This window comes from Eptesicus fuscus, chromosome 5 (genome assembly GCF_027574615.1).
Source record: "Eptesicus fuscus isolate TK198812 chromosome 5, DD_ASM_mEF_20220401, whole genome shotgun sequence".
NCBI classification, from domain to species: domain Eukaryota; kingdom Metazoa; phylum Chordata; class Mammalia; order Chiroptera; family Vespertilionidae; genus Eptesicus; species Eptesicus fuscus.
The window spans coordinates 44838027-44860160 of record NC_072477.1 but is presented as its reverse complement, the minus strand read 5'-3'; the positions used below and the strand labels follow the sequence as shown (position 1 = coordinate 44860160).

Genomic DNA, 22134 nt, shown 5'->3' with positions numbered 1-22134 from the left:
TGGCCTCAAAGACAAAACTTAAAAATACTGTTTTCCTTAATATAGCTTCTGGGGGAAGTTCTACATCAGCAGCCCAGATGGAAACAAACAAACAAAAATAAATATAAAGAAGAAATTGGGACAAGCAATATGCTAAAAGCAGAACTCTACAAAACATAACCCCTCCAGCACATATACAACACTACCAAAAATAAATAAATAAATAAATGAAAACAAACAACAAAAAACAACAAAACAAAAAAACAAAAAAATCCTTGACCTCCATAGAAGGTAAGCACTAAAAGCATTAAACTTAACACTCACTCTCAAACAAAAGAGTACGATTTTGACCTGTAAGACAAAAAGTAGTATAGTAAAATAAAAGTCAGTTACATTAGTTTAGACTATTTAAAGTCAGTAGAGATTACTCTCATATAAAAAAAGCCAGCATTCTATGATAGCACTTACTGTGGGCATTCCAGAGGATGTACAAGGGCTGTCCTGGATCCTGATGTAATTTCATATTGTCCCATAACATTTGTATTAAAACATATTTACTATCTTCAGACATACAATGGCGGGGAATCTGTGTTGAAAAATAAACAAACATTCATTAGTGATCCTTACATAATGTTTTGTAAATATCTTATAAATAACCTTATAAATATTTTTTCAGATGTATGTGTGCAAGAGATAAAGAGAACAGAAAATGACTGGTTTGTATGTATTTTATATTGACTGAAGGAAGATGGACTGAGTTGAGAATCTAATGATCTCTAAAGTAAAGTGATCTCTGCTCTGAAGCAGATTTTACAAAGTACTGAGACCTGCGAGAAAGGGCAGTATGAAGGGCTAATCTCTACCAGCTTATGACTGAAGGTCCAAACAAAGATAAACCAGGCAGCCCCATTCGACATCAGTCCAAGACCCTAGGCCAGATAACTCTGACTGACTTAACCTTTAGACACTCATTCATCATGCACTGAAAATCCAAAATGTGTGCATAGTCATAGATATAAAACACAAGAAAGGAGAATACGAGGTTTCTGAACTTAAAGGCTGTACAGTTTCGTGGTGGTGATAGCATATGAAAAGTAAGAACACTTTTATAGAGCAATGTATCAAAACTACAAATGAACATGTAACAAAATGACTACCTAAATGTCAAGCAAAAACTCAGAGTAAAGGAATGAAGGAATGGTAGCACATGACTGCAATATGAATTAGAGAGATTCTCTTAAAGAAGTGTCAGGCTGTTTTTGAAGGAGGTATGAAACGTGAGTGGGGCCAACTCACAAACTCTTCTCATAAGAGTCATTTACAGTTAATTCTTTTTTTTTTTACAGTTAATTCTTGAGGCCATAACTAAAATGCAAGCTCATTTTGTATACATTTTACAAGAAGGCTAAAAAACATGACTTAGACTGTAAGAAGAAAAAATATTTGTAAACATAATTTGATTAATCTTATTAGTCTAATGATTAAGATCGTTATTAAAAATAGCATAAACATTACTTTTTTGTCATTAGGAATATGCAAATATTACCATGGTGACAATAGCATTGCCTTTTAGTTAATTTTTACTCTCATACCTTTGAATACTTGTTACAATGCTCAGAAGAAAGAATCAATCCAGGTAAGTTACTGGGCAAGTCAAGACGTCTAAAATACCACACCAGGTTCCAAAAAACAATTGGATGATGATCCACAAAGTCTGCCACTGTTATTGCATGATCGCCTTCATTTTCCAATAAGCTTTCAAGTTCCTTCCATACTACTAAAGGACTGAGATATGGGACAGTGATAGGATCTGGACTTGGGAGGTGCCATTCTAATCCTAAAGAATCCTGTTGGATAAATAAATAAAAACCATAAATGGTAAATACAAGATTTATGATACGAAGTCATTAAAAAATTTCCTATCAGTGTTTTCCATGTAAGTAGAAAGGTACTATAATTGTATCATGGAACAAGAAACTCTCCTTGACAATAATAAAGTTAAAGCTGGCCCTGGCCAGGTGGCTCAGTTGGTTGGGGCATCGTCTGGTACACCAAAAAGGTTGCTAGTTCGATTCCCGGTAGGGGCACATATGGGAGGCAATTGATGGATGTTTCTCTCTTACATTGATGTTTCTTTCTCTCTCACCCCTCCTCACTCTCTAAAATCAATAAATATATCCTCGGATGAGAATTAAAAAAAAATTAAAGCTAATAAGGCTGTTTTGGACAAGGTGAACAAAATCATGTAAATGATCAATGTCCAAATTTTTAAAAACACCAAAATACATACTGTAGCTCCTTGTAAAGTAGTTGGCAGGCTGCCTGTAGGAATTAGCTTCTTCCCTCCAGTGTCTTCCTTATCCAAGGGACCAGAAGTACTGACACTCCTGGTCATTGGAAATATTGGACATTTTGATATAGCTGTTTTTGATCTATCAGCAGGGATCTGAATACTTCGGGCATATGTATTTTCCAGCCGTTTAGATTTGCTTGGGTATTGAAAAAAGAAAAAAAGCATATCATTGTCTAGATTTACTTTATTTCTCTAGAAAGACCATATTCTTCTCTTTAGCATTAGTGCTGGACATAGCAAAGTAAATCCAAGGAACTCAGGCTTCAGCTTGGAAAAAGGAATATATTTTTAAGTAGTCTAGTCATGTTAAATTTCCTTTTTATCCAGTGCACTTTAAATATTCAAGAGTCATTTAATTATTCAAAAACAGTTAGTGGACAACTTTTATACAGCAGGAACCACAGCAGGCCCAGATAATATAAAGCCGAGAAAATAGGCATCTATTCTTTCAGCTTTGGGAAGGGAGATTCCCACCTATTCATAAGCTAGTGGCAGTCAACGTAAGGGCTACAACATACGTGATGAAAGATAGTGCACACAAAGATTTGCGATTTTTCTGCCTAAGCATTTAGGATTAAGCAGATCATACCAGCCTGCCAGTACTATGCAGGCATTTTCTTTTGCACATGTGGCTACCAATATGGCTTCATCTGCCAGCTATCTATATTTGGCACTTCTCCAAAATGAATTTTAAGCATAGATTTATTTATATTAGGCTTACTGTATATATCTTAGCTTAATTTTACAGTTCCTTTATCAGCTCCAATTTTTTTTAGATTATTAAATATTCCTAAGTAGAAGATTAAATATTCCAAAATAGTAGTACTGACTTAATTCCTGAAGAGACAGACACAAGAGAAAGGTGTTCATTATAAATTTCAAGTGTTCTACAAAATTTTTACCTTTAAAATACTAGTAAACATTACATTATATGAATTATATAACTGATACCATGAGGATTCATAGAGCACAAACTACAACTGTTTAAACATTTAGGTTATTAAGATAATTTTAATATTGTTTTACTTAGAATTTAAGATTATGAATCTATTATACATAGCAACTTAAACCTTAAAATGTTCATCTTGCCAAAACCGGTTTGGCTCAGTGGATGCAGCGTCGGCCTGTGGACTGAAAGGTCCCAGGTTTGATTCCGGTCAAGGGCATGTACCTTGGTTGCGGGCACATCCCCAGTAGCGGGTGTGCAGGAGGCAGCTGATCGATGATTCTCTCTCATCGATGTTTCTAACTCTCTATCCCTCTCTCTTCCTCTCTGTAAAAATCAATAAAAAAAATGTTCATCTAATTCTTGTCATTATCAAAAACTTGCATAATATAAATTGTTAACTTATGTTCCACATAATATACTCACCTATTTAAATCAAAATTCCCTTGAACAGAGATAACAGATGTGTCAAGACCAGAAGCTGATGTTGAGATATAAGACTGCCTGCCCTGACTTGAAAAGGATGGAAAATGCATATTTTCTATAGATGGACTTGACTTCAAAAAGTATCTGCAATGTGAATCAAAGGAGCTTATTGAGAAAGGAGATTCTAGGAAATGTGACTCTTAAACATGAAGGAAAAAAAAGCATAAATCATTACCTTCCAGGTCGTCTTAAATCTCTTATCTCGATATTCAAAAAGGGCAAGAAAAGATTGCCACAAAACGGGCATGTAGTATTGAGATTTGAATCATCTGCTGTCCAGCCAGCCATGATTTCTTCATCATGGACAAGACAATCACAAGTTCTACACCGAGAGCAACTTGAGATGAGAACCTGAGGGAGAAAACGGCACTGTATAAAGTAAGCTGGTTAGTGCATATTATAAATTAAAAACCAGTTCAATTCATAAATATACTGGGAAACTAAAATTCAGAAGGATTTGGAAGTTACAAGCAAAATATGAATTACATTCACTGCATTATGTAATATATTTATCTTTAACTATTTCAGCTAAATCTATTCCAAAATTTTTGCCTGAAAAAAAAATTGCATTTAAGTGAGCATTTTAACCTTTATAATTACTAAAAAGCCTGCCATGGAAAAGTAAACCCAAGCATAATTTGTTAGTACCCCAAATCAGTATTTGTAATTACACATTATAGATTTGTGCTACTCAAAGTACAGTCACCGAACAAATATTAGTCCACAAATTCTTACTGGTTTGTAATAAGATAAGTAAAGAAATTGAGGGGACGATTTAGAAACCTTTAAAGTAATTTGTCAATGCTGTAACAACTAAGTGTGTGATCAATGTATTTTGCAAGAGTATCAGCCATTACAGACTGGAGATTTAAAACAACAATAACCCCCTGGTCTGTCACTATAGATAGTTGCTGTGGATAAACATAAATACTGTCTTTACATTAATAAAATGTAGAAACTCCTGAAGTCATCAGAAACTTTGTAAATTGCAACATCAGTGCTCATCATTTATTTCCAACTGCATGCAAATTTATTCTCCAGTTTTATGCAAATGTTTTTGAAAGTAAATTATACCTAAAAATTAGGGAAAAAATTTAAAGGGTAAAAGAGTAACTTTTTCATTGTAAGAAAATGAGATAGAGCAGACCATCCAGCAGATAGCTACATCAAACTGATACAAAGAATGAAAAACATGATGGAAAAAGTTGACACAAATGTCAAAATGGCTCCCTGTACCTTCATCAAACAAGCGTGCTTGCACAGCAAACTTGGTTGTTAAGTGTTTAAGATGTAAAATAAAAATTCAAAGAGAACATACATATAACAAGGGATAAATATAAATGCTGAAATGAAAACGCTTTTGTATGTTGATAAATCTCAAAGGAACTTTTCTAAACAGGAAAAATGGTATGACTTCAACAATCTGAAATACTAGATATTTTAAGTTCATTCAGGTGCAACATACATTTTGAAATTTTCAGATACTACATATTTACCATTTTATTACTCTATCCAAGACCATCAATACTTAAGAAATGTAAATTTTATAACGTAGTACATAAAAATGTTCTTTTGATTAAAATTGTACCTCCATTGCATAGTTCTGGAAGATATTTGTATTACTCATGTTGCAGGAAGATGCCACCTCTGATTTCCCAGGTAAGGCAAACTTTGACAGGGATCCTATCCATTATTAAAAAACAAAGAGCAAAATCATTAAAATCAATGAGAAAGAATATGAGAATCTTTCACTTTCTTAAATTTTCTGATAAAATTCAAACTGTTCTACTAAAAATATTAAAGGTAATTTAAGAAAAAACACACAAATAAACAATGAAAAATGTTTTTCAATGCATATGTTTTTGTTTTGAGTGTAAAACCTAAGGAAATGTGCTCTAATTCCTGATTCTCACATGCTTGGTGTGTTCATCACTCACTGTTAAGCACTTTATGTGTACAGAGTAGAAGGTATTCTAGCTGTTTGTAATTACTATTTTGCTGTTTGTGTTTTTCCATGTTTAAAATACAAGAAAATGGCCGGAACCGGTTTGGCTCAGTGGATAGAGCGTCGGTCTGCGGACTGAAGAGTCCTAGGTTCGATTCTGGTCAAGGGCATGTACATTGGTTGCGGGCACATCCCTGGTAGGGGGTGTGCAGGAGGCATCTGGTCGATGTTTCTCTCTCATCGATGTTTCTAGCTCTCTATCCCTCTCCCTTCCTCTCTGTAAAAAATCAATAAAATATATAAAAAAAAATAAAATACAAGAAAATGTTTAGTTCTAAGGTTTAAAAAATATAAAATAGCTAATCTTATTTCAAATCATGAAAGGCTCTAAAAGTTAGGAGTTTCCAAGTATATTCTTAAGAGCAATGGGATATTAAAACAACAAAAAGTAAGGGGATTTCTGTGGTCAAATCAATTGTTCACAGTGATTATATCTTGTTAGTAAAACTAGAGGTAATCTATACGTTTTGTTTTTCCCTAGCATCTGTTAAATTTTATGAATGAGCACTGGTATTTTAATATATATAAAGGTAAAAAAAAAAAGTAACTACTAGTTTACAAGAAATAGAGAGGACAGGAAAACTTGTTAAATACCACCATGGGCATGCAATCAGCATAATCCAGACTAATGACCTGATTACTTCAGCAAATAAGTGATGATGGGGGGAAGGGGGGGAATGACTCCTCCAGAGAGACCATTGGCCCTAGGCCCTGCCACACGGAGATGTAGAGGCAGAGAGAGAGACCTGAAGCCTCACATCATCCATTAGATGCTTAGAGCTGGTAGGAACTGCAGTTCTTTCCTTGATGGCTCCCCAATAATCTTCTGTAATCCCTCTCTGCTAATGCTAGTTCAAAGTTGCTTTCTAATATTTGCCTTGACTGATTCAATAATTTATGTGGGCACCTTTGTATCTAATGAATCGTCAGTAAAGAATATTCATTTTAACAAGTATAAATCAGGTTGTGAGCTAAGTTGTATTTGCTTAGCACACCAAACTATTCTGTTATTGTTAAAAAAAAAAAAAGGAGGGAGGGGAGTTAATCACCTGATTTCTTCATGAATATATGACAAAGGGGAAAAAAGAAGAGAGGGAACAAAGATAAAAGAAAGTTAATAGAAATCAACTGAATGCAACAAGTAGACCTTGTTTGGATCCCAAAGTGAATAAATCACCTAAAAAAGAGCATTATGAGATAATTGTGAAAATTTAAATAAATATTTAATATAAGATATTGTAACTATTGTCATATTAAAAATACAATGGTATTACAATTATGTTTTCAAAAAAAGAATGCATCACAAAAGATACATACCATATAAGTCCATAAAATGCTTAAAAATGGCCATGCTAACATACAATATTAGAAGATAATGTTTATCTATGAAGGGAGTAGTGACAAGAACTGGGCATGACAGGAAGTTCTGGATACTGTTAATGCTCTGTTTCTTGATCTGAGTGCTGATTAGTCAGGTGTCCTCAATTTATAAAATGTTATTTACATACATGAAAGTGTATACATTATATGCATAACACATAATAAGATAAAAATAAATAACTTTAATAAGTTAAAAATATATAACATTAAAGTTCTTATATTTTAGAGATACATATTTAAGTACTTATAAATAAAATTATATGTTGTCTGAGATTTAATTTAAAATAATCCAGTGAGGAAGAAAAAATGTTGGCAGTAGAGGGGAGAGAGGAAAAGATAAAACAAGACTGGCCACTTGTAGATACTACTGAAATTGGATGACGGACACATGTTGGGGGATTCATCGTGCTATTCCTTCTACTTTTCTGTATGTTTTAAAATTTCCACAATTAAAATTTTTTAAATTAGCAAAGGTACAAATGAAAAAAATATGATATTCATCCATTCCTCATACCATATACCAGGATAAATTTCAAATGGATCGAATATCTAAATCAGGGGTCAAATCTATTTTTATATAGTCATAAGAATGGTTTTTACATTTTAAAGCATTGTTTAAAAGAATAAGTCAAAAAAGAATTATGTGATAAAAAAAAAAAAAAGATGTTTGGTGCCCACAAAACCTAAAATATTTACGTATGGCAGCCCTTTACAGAAAAATATACTGACTCCAGAAAACGTTACAAAGGAAACCAGAAAAGTATCAGAAGAAAACACTGGTGAACCTAGGGAAGGGGAAGTACTTCCTAATGACTCAAAATCCAGAAGCAAGAGGGGGAAAGACTGATAAATTTGATGACATACAATTAAAACCTTACTTGTGACAAAAAAAAAACCCCCAAAAAACAAAACCCTCACAAACTAGGAAAAGTACCTGCCATTTACATAAGAGATAAAGGATTAATTCCTTAACCTTTTGCACTCGGATGTCGAGTGTGACTCGACACGGTTAGCATTAGAATAAAGGAATCGAGAAAAAAGCAAGCGAGTGCAAAGGGTTAATATAACAAGAGCTATTAAAACATCCTATCTAATAAAAGAGTAATATGCAAATTGATTGTCACTCCCAACACACAAGATGGCTGCCCCCATGTGGTCAAAGATGGTCACCACAAGATGGCCAGCAGGGAAGGGCAGTTGGGAGGGACCAGGCCTGCAAGGGAGGGCAGTTGGGGGCGATCAAGCCTGCAGGGGAGGGCAATTAGGGGTGACCAGGCTGGCAGAGGAGGAAAGTTGGGGGCGACTGGGCCTGTAGAGAAGGGCAGTTGGGGGGGACCCAGGCCTGCAGGGGAGGGCAGTTAGGGGTGACCAGGCTTGCAGGGGAGGGCAGTTAGGGGCAATCAGGCTGGCAGGGGAGCAGTTAGACATCAATCAGGCTGGCAGGGGAGTGGTTAGAGGGTGATCAGGCTGGCAGGCAGAAGCGGTTAGGGGCAGTCAAGAAGGCAGGCAGGCGAGCAGTTGGGAGCCAGCAGTCCTGGATTGTGAGAGGGATGTCTGAGGGGTCCCAGATTGGAGAGGGTGCAGGCTGGGCTGAGGGACACCCGTCCCCCCCCCCGTGCATGAATTTCATGCACCGAGCCTCTAGTTTTAAATAAAGGACCAATAAGTAAAATGTAGGCAAAGGATAGTCCATAGAAAAAGAAATACAAATAGTCCTTAAACATATAAACAGATCCTCAATTTAGTATGTAAATGAAAACTAAACTGAAATACATTCCTCAGCTATCAGATGGCAAAAATACAAAAGTTTGCCAACATATTTTGCTGACAAGGCTCTGAGGAAATAGGTATTTTATATTCCCATTGCCAGAGGGAATGCAAAATAGTATAATCCTGAGGAAGGGGACTTGGCAATATCACTTCAAGGAAAAATTTTGAAGTATCTTTCAAAGTCCTGGCAAAAACATAATATGATATATATGCATCACAGCATTATTTATAATAGTCAAAGGCTGGAAACTTCATAGCCATCAACAGAGTAGTGGTTAAAATAAAGTAGGATACACTGACACATGATGACCTATGCAACCATAAAAATGAATGAGGGTCAATGTTATATGATGATATGTAATGATCTACTGTTAAGTGAAAAAAAAAGAGGGAATGGGAAGGTATTTCTAGTAGGTTACCTTTTGAATAACAAGACAAGGAAGTAATAAGAATACACACACATGCACACATGGGCCTATTATTTTTTAAAAAGCAACAATGGAAGGATAAACCAAAATGAATAAAAATGGTTGGTTACCTCTAGTGACAGGGAGAAAACAAATGAAGGGGTTGGGGATGGATACTAGACTTCTCTGAAAATGCCTTGGTTCAATATTGTTTTGACTTTGGAGCCATGCAAATCTTTTACAAAAATAAAACATACAGGGAAAAAAAGTAAAGGTACCACCTATCAAATGAAATATGACAACACCGTCTGAACAAACCTTCTAGGGAGGCAGAACTTTCTAGGCTTGTTCTGCTGAAATCAATGCTCTTAGTCCTTGTGGTGGCACTACACTCTTGGGAGGAAGTGGTTCCTTCCAACTCAGGGCAGGCATCTTCGTCCGTTAAAGAGGTAGATTCAGAATCCTGGGCTCCCACTGAAGAAAGACTGGTACGATCAGAACTTTGATCCTAAGGACATAATTATAAGCTTACTTTCCTTCATATTTAAAGTGTATTATTTAAAGTCACTTCTAAGGCAGAGGAAGTACTTAATTACTCAGATGATCACTTAATCAACATTACAAGAAAAAAACAACTGATTTTACAAGTGCAAACCACTTTGGACCAACATATACTATAGATCTATTTTTTTTTTCTTTACCATTGTTTTAATGCACTTTAAAATTTATCTACATTAGTTGGGAACAAAGAAACAAAAATAGACATTTCTTTGTTTTTCATAAATAACTACTCTCCATATTTGATAAAAATCTCAAAGCATTATTTTACCTTCCTACAAATATACACAAAATTTTTCTGAAATAATGTCAGCAAATTATCATGAGACTAACATAACCACATACACAGCTGTTCTATTGACTTCCAGGATCAAAACAAAACAAAACAAAAGAACTCAAGATGCTCTGGGTTTCCATTTGTTAATGCTATGGTCTCAGAATTATAATCATCTGCCAATAATAACTTATAGATTCAAGTTGATTATCTACAAATAAAATATCACTGGCTCTGATTCATGAGTTCTGGAGATGTCTTTGTGAAGCTACTGCATGGGATAGGCACTATACATATATGGAAATCATAAAAAGTATTAAATGCCCTTAAATGCCCTGGACTCGAACTACTGACTTAGTATGTGCCTCATTTGGCTCAGTAATAAATTCACCTGCACCAAACACATATCAAGTCATTAAATTTCTCATATATATATATGTATACATATATATATACATATATATATGTATATACTAGAGGCCCAGTGCACGAAATTCGTGCACGGAGGGGGGGTCCCTCAGCCCAGCCTGTCCAATCTGGGACCCCTCAAGGGATGTCCGACTGCCCGTTTAGGCCCGATCCCAGGGATCGGGCCTAAACGGGCAGTCGGACATCCTTCTCACAATCCAGGACTGCTGGCTCAACTGCTTGCCTGCCTGCCTTCCTGATTGCCCCTAACCGCTTCTGCCTGCCTCTCACAATCCAGGACTGCTGGCTCCCACTGCTTGCCTGCCTGCCTTCCTGATTACCCCTAACCACTTCTGCCTGCCAGCCTGACACCCCCTAACCACTCTGCTGCCAGCCTGTTTGCCCCCAACTTCCCTCCTCTGCCGGCCTGGTCACCCCTACTGCCCTCTCCTGTATACATATATATATGTGTGTGTGTATAATATATACTATGTATATACACACCCATATCACATACATACTATACATATAGATCTATTTTTAAGACAGCATTTTAAAATTAGATCAAAATAAGTATCTGTTAGTAAGATAACCTTGCTGATTTTATAAATCTCTATTTATTGTTAATTTCCTCTCTGTGAATCTCAGCCCAGGATGATACCTTAGAAATACATTTTATTCTTTAAAATTTATGTTTACATTTTATTCGTTTTCACAATAATCCAGGCTATAAAGACATATTTCTAGTTTTCACTTTTAAGAACACCAACGTTAATTTTTTTCTGGTTATACCATAATCCATAAGAAAATCTGGTAGATACAAATTTTTGTAGGCAGAAAAAATTAATATCTATAATTGTACTGCCCAGATAATACAATTGATTTTTTTTCTAGTTGAGTATGTGTTACTGAGTTGTTATTTATAAAATTAATTGAACATTTTTATGGGCTTTTGGGCTACATTTCATTGTTGTTTTTTTAATCCTCACCCAAGGATATGTTTTTTTCATTGATTATGGAGAGAAAGGGAGGAGGGAAGGAGGGAAGGAGGGAAGTGGGGAGAGAATGAGAGAGAGAGAAACATTAATGAGAGAAACAATGATCTGCTGCCTCCTAAGTGGGGATCAAACTCACAACCATTCCATGCAAGGGATGAGGCTCCGGGCAACTGAGCCAACACCAGCCAGGGCTTATTGTATTTTTAAAGTAGGTGCTCAAGGGATTATAATATACACACCTAATCATGTTTGATCTACTTTAAGTTAGTATTGTATCACTTTGTATATAATAATATCACTCTAGGGGGGTGCAAAAGTAGGTTTACAGTTGTTCCTATGGAAAATACAATAATTAATAAATAATAAAACAAGAATAAACTTTCACATACTCACAACTGTAAACCTACTTTTGCCCCACTCTGTATAATAAACATCAGTAGGACGAGTCCCTTTACCACTACAAAACATCACATATATATTTTGAAAAATCCCAAGAAATAATGTTATAACATTTGTTTTAGACAATTATATAAGTATTTTAAGAAACTTAAGAGGTAAAGAAATAGTGTTTATATTAACCAGTGGTATCATTTATTTTCAGCCTGAAGAACTTCCTTTAGCACATCTTCTAGAACAGATCTGCTGGCGAAGAATTCTTTTTCTTTATTGAAAAATGTTTTTTATTTCACCTTTACCCTGAAGAATATTTCCACTGGATATGAATTCTGGGTTGTTGACAGGTCTGTTCTTTCAACACATTAAAGGTGTTATTCCACTGTATTCTTACCTCCATGGATTGTGATGAAAAATACAAGGTCACTCAAATCCCTATTCTTTTATAGGTAATGTGCCATTTTTCTTTAACAGCTTTTAAGATATTTTTTATTCTTGTTTTCTTTTTTCAGCAATCACTTTCTCTTTAGCAGATGCATAGCTCTGGTTTTGAGTAATTTGCTTATGTGTGTGTGGGTATGGTTTTCTTTGAGTTTATCCTGTCTATAGTTCACTGGGTCTCTTGTATCTATCTGTAAATCTAAATCTCTTACCAACTCTAGTAAGTTTTAGCCATTATTTCTTCAAATATTTTTTCTACCACTATTTTTTCCAGTTCTTCTGAGACTCCAATTATATATTATACCTTTTGATATCTGTCCCCAAAATCTGAAGTTTTATTCATTTTCATAAAAATATTTTTTCTCCATTCTTTTTTTTTAATTCTTTCCCTATTCTTCAATTATATAGTTTCTAGACTCCTTCCTTTGCCATCTCCATTCTCCTATTGAACCCATCCAATGAGTTTCAGAGTATTTTTTTATAAATTTTAAAAATGAATCCTATTCCTTCTGAGAATTCATGTATTTTTCTTTACCTCAGTGAATCTAGTTATAATAGCTGCTTTACAGTTTCTGTCTTATAATTCCAGTGTCAGGGCCATCTCAGGGTTATCTTTCCCTTGAGAATTGGTCATATTTTCCTTTATATATTTCAACTAATTTCTTTATATATCAACTAATTTTGGATTTTATTTTAGACATTGTGAATTTTATGTTGAGTGTTCTGAATGCTGTTATAATCTCTTGGAGAACATTGATGCTTTTGTTTTAGCAGGCAGTCAAGTGAGTTATTTCAGATTATAATTTGTGTTTCAATTTTTGAGACTTGTGTGGGCCATACACAGAATTAGGGAATCCCCTTCTCTTAGATTCCCCTCAAATGTTTCAGCCCACAGAGGCCCCCTTCCCTGGTTCCTTTGTCCAGGAAATATGGGGTTTCTCTTGAAGTTTTAGCTTCCAAAGTTGCCATGTCATGTTGTGATGGGAACCTGCTCTAGAGGCAAATATGAGTAAAAAAGAAAATGAGAAATTCTTCTGTGTGAATTCCTCCTCATAAACTGCCTGATTTTATTTTTCAGAATCCTTAGTTGCTGTTTTTTTTAAATATATTTTTATTGATTTCAGAGAGGAAGGAAGAGGGAGAGAGAGATAGAAACATCCATGATGAGAGAGAATCATGGATCGGCTGTCTCCTGCAAGTCCCCCACGGGGGATCGAGCCCACAACCCAGGTATGTACCCTTGACCAGAATCGAACCTGGGAACTTTCAGTTCACAGGCCGATGCTCTATCCACTGAACCAAACCAGCTAGGGCCTTAGTTGTTTTTTGTATTCTGTGTGGAGTTTTTAATTGTAATCTATGGGAAGGACAGGTGTTAGTGGCTTTATGTTACCACAGTGGAACTAGAACTCTCATCTTAATTTATAAAGAATATTATTGCTGGATATAGAAAAATAGGTTGGCAGTCATTTTCTTTTTTTCTTTTTGGTTAATCCTCACCAGGGAATATTTTTTCCATTGATTTCTAGAGAGAGTGGGAGGGAGGGAAGGAGGAGGAGAGACAGAGAGAAACATTGATATGAGAGATACACATTGACTGGCTGCCTCTTGCACGTGCCCTGACCAGGGCCCCAGAGCAAACCTGCAATCTAGGTCATGCCCTTGACTGGTAATTGAACCCGAGACCCTTGGGTGTGCAGGCCAACCACTGAGCCACACCAGCCAAGGGCAGCTGGCAGTCATTTTCTTTCAGCACCTTATTGAGGTAATTTGAGTTCCAGAAGAAGAAGAAAGAATTGGATACAGGAACACTTAAAAAGCTAATTGCCAATAATTTTCCAAAAGAAAACTAATCAAAGATGTCAAGGTACATATTTAAAGTATCTACAAATCTCAAGCAGAATAAATACCAAAAAAAATCATCCTTCAGTTTTGAAATAGATGAAAATGAAATGCAAAGAAAAATCTTAAAAGAGCCAGAGAAAAGAGATATATTAACTTCCAAGAAACAACAATAAGAAATTGACAGATGCCCTAACTGGTTTGGCTCAGTGGATATAGAGCGTCAGCCTGCGGACTGAAAGGTCCCAGGTTCGATTCCCGTCAAGGGCGTGTACCTTGGTTGCGGGCACATCCCCAGTAGGAGGTGTGCAGGAGGCAGCTGATCAATGTTTCTCTCATTGATGTTTCTAACTCTCTATTCCTCTCCCTTCCTCTCTGTAAAAAATCAATAAAATATATTTAAAAAAAGGACAGTTGACTTTTGAACAGAAATTATGATGTCATAATATGCTGAAAAGACATCTTTAGAGTGCTGAAAGAAAATGACTGCCAGCTGCCTTTATCTATGCTTTAGTGTAGATACTTTCTACTCACTTCTCATCTAGTTTACTAGCCTTTATTTTTTCTGTGTTTTGTCTGCTATTAAATCCAACTACTGCACTCTTAATTTTTGTATCTTTTCTGGTTCTAAAATTTATACATGATTCTTTTTTATATGTTTTTTTTTTTAATTGATTTCAGAGGGGGAAAGGGATAGGGAGAGAGAGAGAAACATCAATGATGAGAGAGAATCATTGATTGCCTGCCTCCTGCATGTCCCTACTGGGTATTGAACTTGCAACCGGGCATATGCCCTGACTGGGAATTGAACCTCGACCTACTGGGCTATGAGTTGATGCTCAACCATTGAGCTACACTGGCCATGCTACATTTGATTCTTTTTAATAAATAATTATCTGGTGAAATTTTGCAACTAGGGACCTATTTTTTAAACCTCTTTTCTGTATTTTTTTAATACAATTATTTCAAAGTCTCCTGCTATTCAAATATTTGGATCTCCTAAAGATCTATTTCCAATATCTGTTTTTCTTTTGGTTTTTTTTTAGTTGTGGTCTTGTCTCTTGGCATAGCTATTTTTAATTGAACGACAGAATATAAAAAAATTGTATGGACTCCAGATGATGTTCTATTTCTCCAGAAAAGGTACACTTTTTCCTCTTTCTGATAAAGGCTGATTATTTTAATCTAACCACAGACTGAACTGAATCAAGCCTGGGTTTCAGTTTTGGTCAGGCCCAGTCTACTTCAGTTTGCCAATGCTCCTAAGGTATAGCTCTACAGGACTTCCAACTTAGTGTATTCACCAGCACTCCCACCCCCTTGCCCAGCAGCTCACGAACTCTAGCTATTAGTAGTATATTCCCAGTACCATAAAACTTCTTATCTGTCAGAGACTTTCTGCTTACCTTTTTTTAGCCTCCTGTCTCATGCAGTTTCAGTGTTTGGAAAATGTCTTGAAGGAAAAAAATTGTGTATTCGAAGACCCTCAGGTCTCCAATTTTGTTTCTCCAGCTCTACATAAGATCTCCAAAGCTCTGCTGCCCCCCTTCACCTCTCCACAGCCCTCTGATACGGCAAAGCCTGGATTTGCAAACTCTTGCTCTCCGCTCAAAACAAGCAAATGACCTCAGGGAAAAAGTAGCTACAGAACTTCAGCTCACCTCTGCAAGTCTCCTCTCTCTAGAATCTTGTCCCTCTATTTTCTAATTGCTTCAGCAGTTCTCTGATGACTTTGAACAGCTACTTTTTATATTTCATCTAGCTTTTTGTTCTTAGGAGGTATGTAGGTAGATCACAAGCTACTCCATCCTAACCAGGAAAAGTCCTATGCCTGGCTGGTAATTTTTGAAGGCATGCTGGACACTGTCTGAAAAAAAAAATCTGCATTTTGAAGGAAATAATGAAGTGAGCATTTTCAGATAACACTAATTTTTACTCTAATCACTTCCTTTCAAAAATCTAACTATAAACATAACCTTAGTTAGTGAATTTTTTTCAAGTTTGTATTCAAGTCTAAATTCTGATACTTACAAACCTCACACATCTGAAGAATCCTTTTTAAAAGCTGTGTTTAAGGAGAATGTAAAAAAAACCCTCAGACATCTCTACAAATAAGGGAATTTTGGTGTAAAGGAAGATAAAAGGATAAGTAGAAAATACTAACAATACATACCTTAGATGATGTGGTATACATGGTGAATCTTGAATACCATTTGCTTGCTTTCTCTGCAACTCCTTTTCCAGCAGTGAACATACTGTTCCTTAGAACATCTAGTTTAGGTACTAGTAGTGTATCTAAATTAAATGAAGGTGATGAGTGGGTTAATGCATCTTGAGTTTCTTCCCTAAATGGGCAAGAAGGTGAGAATGTAGGAGAAGACCAGAGTCTATTCCTTGGTCTGTCTTCATTTTTTGTATAACTTTTAGATTTGGTAAGTCTCATTGGCCTAGGAGAATTAGGAGGCAGGCTAGATCTTCTACACGCCTTGACCAATGTTGGACTTTTCTTATCGATTAATTTATCATCATATGCCCGTTGTAAATCAATGCTTGGTGTCCGACTTGTCAAAGGACTGGTCATGTTATTCATATACATCACGATTTCTTCAGCTAAATCACGCCTAGCAGACGGTGTTGAAATGCTTTTGCTGTCATCTTCATCTTCTTCCTCCTCTTCTTTTTGCTGCTGCTCAGTCTCAGCAACCAAAAGAGAGAGGGGGTCAAATCCTGTTGCAACATCAGTTTTTTCAAAAGGTTTTACTGAAAAGCTGCTATTCATACGCTGAATCCTTTTGGGATTTTGTGTGGAAACATATCCCATTTTTGACCCATAGGTTTCATTGTCTAAGTCTTCTAAGTCAAAAATTACTGGAGAATCCACTTTATCTGCCAAACAATTAGAACCATCAAAAGGTGTATCATCATCACTAGATTCCTTTTCTAGACTGTCTCTTTTTGATCGTAAAGATGGCCTTCCAATATCAAGACTATTTGGTCTTTTGCTTTTTGAGATAGCATGTGAAAGAATTTTTGCATCAGCTCCTAATTTTTCAACCATATCTCCAGGGTTTGTTTCCTGGTTAATTCTGTTGAGCATAAGTCCCATCATTACTCCTCCACTATGATTGCGGTTTCTATTTCCCCAGGACATTTGCTGCTGCAAATTAGGTTCACTGCCATTTTTATCTCTTTTCCTGAAGCATCTACTTTGAATGTTCCCTGTTTCATTTGTATCCTCAAAAGATGATATTAAGAGTGGCTCAGATGTGCTTTCTGAAAAACAAGAAAAGTGTTTTTAGCCATAAAAAATGTGATGTGCTATTATAAGTTGTCTTAAATATTTAAAATACTAATAATGACAATGATAATAGTAAGCACTTATCAAGTGTCTGCTATTTGACTGATACTATACTAGGTACTTTATTTACATTGTCTACCCATAATTATTCCAACATCCTTATAGCTTGAGAAAAAACTGACACTCAAGAGAGATTAAATATCTAGCCCAAAGTTACCCAGTCCTTAAATGACAGAACTGGGATTAAAACCCAGATTTGATGAACTATAAAAGGTATATTCCTACATGTTATACTGCACTGCTTTTTAAAACTTATAAATTAAAATTAATATTTACTCATGGTATACTTAATAATAATATTACCCTATATAATAAAAGGCTAATATGCAAATCAACCAAATGGCAGAACAACTGGTCGCTATGATGCGCACTGACCAGGGGGCAGATGCTCAATACAGGCATCTCTTGTGGGAGCACCACTCAGCCAGAAGTTGGACTCATGGCTGCCGAGCGCAGTGGTGGTGGTGGTGGTGGGAGCCTCTCCGTGGCAGCGCTAAGGACCCCTGAGGGTTCCCAGACTGCTAGAGGGAGCAGGCCGGGCTAAAGGACCCCCCTGCCCAGTGCAACAATTTTGTGCATTAGGCCTCTAGTTGTTAATAATAATATTCATGTTAATTCCACTAAATTGATTAAATAACAATGGTTACTACAATTGTGGTTGTTAGATGACCTTAAAAGTCTGAGTCTTCTGCCTATAAAAATGAAAAACCAAACCAATTAAAGGCAGCTGTGATAGTTTTATCTACAAAACATAATAATTATTTTATTGATTAAAGGGAGAGGGGGAGAGAAATAGAAACATCAGTGATGAGAGAAAAATCACTGATCAGCTGCCCCCTGCATGGTCCCTACTGGGGATCAAGCCCACAACCCGGGCATGTGTCCTGGCTGGGAATCTAACAGAGACCCCCTGGTTCATAGGTCGATGCTCAACCACTGAGCTACATCAGCCAGGCAAGCATTACTATATTAATAAATATAAAATAATATATAAAAAGCACTTTAAGAAGAAAAAATATTATGTATTGTTACCTAAGCAATCTGAAGGACTATCCTTTTGCCCCTGAAAAACCAGGAACAATATGAAGACTAATGTCTTCATTAAGCCTATAAGCTTAATTTAAAAACTGGCTAGGTATGCTGTACCCTCAGACTGATCATCTCAATTGCTCCCACTTCCCCCTTCCCAAAAGTCCCAACAGTCCAAACTCAAAAGATAGTATGTAGCTCGTAAGTTTGTCCCTATACTTTCTTATCATAAAAACTTGAATAAAGTATATTACAAAATACAGAATTCAAGCTACTAAACTATACTATGTGAGGATGCACAAATATATAAAAAATAATCCTGGAGAATGAAGACTTAAAAAAATAAATATTTACTAGAAATACAGATACAAGATATACTGCACATAACAGAGGTATACTATTCAACTCACCTGTGCCTTCTCTTGATATTTTATCAGCACTGTTGTTATTTGTACTACTGAGGCGAACTATACTGGAAGAACTTTGATAATTGAGCTTAGGAAGACAATCAGCACTTCCTTTTGCACTCTCACTCTCTGACACTGTAAAAATTAAAATGAAATTGGTAAGATAAAAACTATATGCATCATATAAGGCATAAAAAGAAGTGGCTTTTAGTTCTAAATATTTCTCCTCCAAATAGGTAATAAGAAATTATTGAACACCTCTGTATGAATTTGTCAATCACAAGTAATTACACTGATCTGAGGCCTCAAGGAATATATCAAATTACTATGTACTGGTTATGAATGAGGTCCATGCATACATTTTATATTACTTCTTTGGTTGTAAATCTCTGTTTTCAATGGGAAGAGGTAAGGGAGAGAATATAAGCAAAAGACCATTAATAAAAGCATTAAATAAAAATATTGTTAAACCTCAGGAAAGAGCCACTGTTTGGCCCTGGCCGTGTGGCTCAGTTGGTGGGAGCATCATAGACCAAAAGGTTTCAGGTTTCAAACCTGGTCAGGGCACATACCTAGGCTGTGGGTTTGATTCCTGGTTGGGGGGCATATAGGCGGCAACTGATTGATGTTTCTCTCTCACATCAAAGTTCCTCTCTCTCTCCTTCCTTCCTTTTTCTCTAAAATCAATAAAAACATATGCTCAGTTGAGGATTAAAAAAAAAGATTCACTGTCTGAAGAAATAGATTTCTATTACAAGAAGAATAATATTTAATTGGAGAGTGGTTTTGCCACTAAAACTATAGACTTAACACATGAAGATTTGTATGTTGGAATATTAGGTGGTAGAGAGGGCTTGTAATGGGAGGAAAGAGGAGTTATAATAGGAAAGTGAAAAATAAAATTAGTACTTTTATACTGAAAGCCAGTTGTATTTATTATTAATATAAGCCCAAAATTTTATACAATATCAAATTAATACCTACAGGAACTAGAATCACTCCCTTTCTTATCTTTTTCTTCTTGAATATCTTCAGTAGATATATCTCCTCTTCTAACTTCATCTTTGGATAATGAATTATATCCAAGATCAGACTGGCCACCTAGAAGAAAAAAAAAGGAAAAAAATCCCTATGGTGTTTATCATAAACTTCTTTACTGAGAACTGGAATTAGGAGCAACACATTACTATTCTGATTTACTTATAGAAATTTTTCTGGATAACTTTTAATTGGAAGCATTATTTTGTTAGATTCCATCCCCCAACTCTATTAAAGTAAGAAAGGGATAATCTCAAAATAATTTATTTTGGATCCATGCTGCAGTCAAAAGCATATACATGCACACTACTAGCTGGGTTCCAAAAGATAAAGACAAACCAGACATTCTTTATACAAGTCCATGACCTTTCTAGTAAAAGTCTGAGTTCCAACTAAGCAATGAAGAAAAATTTGCAGGGAATTCATAACAGAACCTTCACACACAAGGAAGCTGAAAATCTAAATAATTTTACAAAAAAAAAAGGGGTTTATGTAAGTTTATAAGTAGGTAATTACTTTTTCTGAAAATTCAATTGAATACTAAATTGCACTTAAGTACAAATACATGAGAATGAGAAAAAGAACATGTTAAAGTTATTTTTAGGGAATGCAAAAGTTGCACTGTTACAAGAAAACTTCTAATATAGTATTGTTAGAGATTCTCTACTTTTCAGCAAATTATTTTCACTAGATTAGCATCAAGACATAAGGTTTTGAAACCTAGTTCTCTATCCTAGCAGACATAATTTTAAGTAAACCATATAACATTTTTTGTTTGGATCTCTAAATCCAAGATTTATAATACACACGGTTGTGATGATTATATGAGAAACTATATATGGAATGGTTTAAATACTTGTAAAGAACTATCTAAGGAAACTTTATTAAGTATCACTAGGTATTTAATACATTTGTTGTACTTTAGAGTTTGTACTTTTAGTAATCAATTTTTCAGCTCTATTCCCAAAGAAATAAGTTAAAAATGTGAAGATAATCTTGAAATTCATGCTTTTATTAGGTCCTGTACTGTTTTAAGATAGTCTTTTTTTTAAAAGGCCATAGTTAAAAACAAAAGATAGACTTCTTCATTTTTAAGAGATAATGCCTGAGGATGACTGCAATGACTAATTATATTCACATTGTATAATTAATAAAACCAGCCCTATAAAAAACAACTATGAAAATTACATTTCAACACAATTAGCTTATATGTATATTCTTAAAAGCAGGCATAAAAGGAGACCAGCCAAAATGTTATTGCAGAGATAGTAAAACTTTATATTTTAGGCCTTTATAGAAGCCTTTATATTTCATTAATGGTTGGAGTTTTACATTTAAAATTTCTGTCTATTAAGAGGTAGCTCTATATTTGAAAAGCATATATAAATTTTTTTAAATGTAATAATAAAAAGGACAGAATTATTCAAGTAATTTATTTTTAAAATGTCAGTTTTAATATTAGCAAAGGATATGTACAAACCTATTTTAATGAAATTAATGCCATCTTCAGTGCTAGAATGCTACAAATTTTATATATATTTAAATTATTTATTTGTAACTTTTTGTTTTAATACTAGAGGCCCAGTGCACGAAATTTCTGCACTGGGGGGGCGCCCATCAGCCTAGCCTGCACCCTCTCGCAGTCTGGGAGCCCTCAGGAATGTCCGACAGACAGCTTAGGCCCGCTCAAGGACATCCTTAGCACTGCCATGGAGGCAGGAGAGGCTCCTGCCACTGCCGTTGCGCTCGGCAGCCGTGAGCCTGGCTTTTGGCTGAGCAGCGCTCCCCCTGTGGGAGTGCACTGACCACCAGGGGGCAGCTCCTGCACTGAGCATCTGCTCCTAAAGGTCAATGTGCATCATAGCAACTGGTCATTCTGCTGTTTGGTCGATTTGCATATTAGCCTTTTATTATATAGAATAGTTTAAGACTCACAAGGAATTGCAAAAATAATACAATACAGAGAAAGTTCCTGTGTACCCTTTACTCAGCTTCCCCCAATAATAATACCTTATATGAAACAGTAAATTGATGTTGATATGGTACTATTAACTCAGATCAG

At 35.5% G+C, this 22134-nt stretch overlaps 1 protein-coding gene across 1 annotated transcript in view; it reads right to left on the bottom strand.

The window, feature by feature from the left end:
* The window catches only part of DENND4A (DENN domain containing 4A), a 109044-nt gene that overhangs the window by 2898 nt on the left and 84012 nt on the right, over nt 1-22134 (bottom strand). Inside the window, exons 22-31 of the mRNA XM_054716120.1 lie at nt 20019-20135; nt 19038-19169; nt 16414-17513; nt 9645-9834; nt 5353-5447; nt 3940-4115; nt 3705-3848; nt 2270-2468; nt 1572-1826; nt 448-565 (exon numbers count right to left, since the gene is read on the bottom strand). Coding sequence (XP_054572095.1) covers nt 448-565; nt 1572-1826; nt 2270-2468; nt 3705-3848; nt 3940-4115; nt 5353-5447; nt 9645-9834; nt 16414-17513; nt 19038-19169; nt 20019-20135 — 2526 coding nt within the window. The remainder of the gene's footprint in view (nt 1-447; nt 566-1571; nt 1827-2269; nt 2469-3704; nt 3849-3939; nt 4116-5352; nt 5448-9644; nt 9835-16413; nt 17514-19037; nt 19170-20018; nt 20136-22134) is intronic.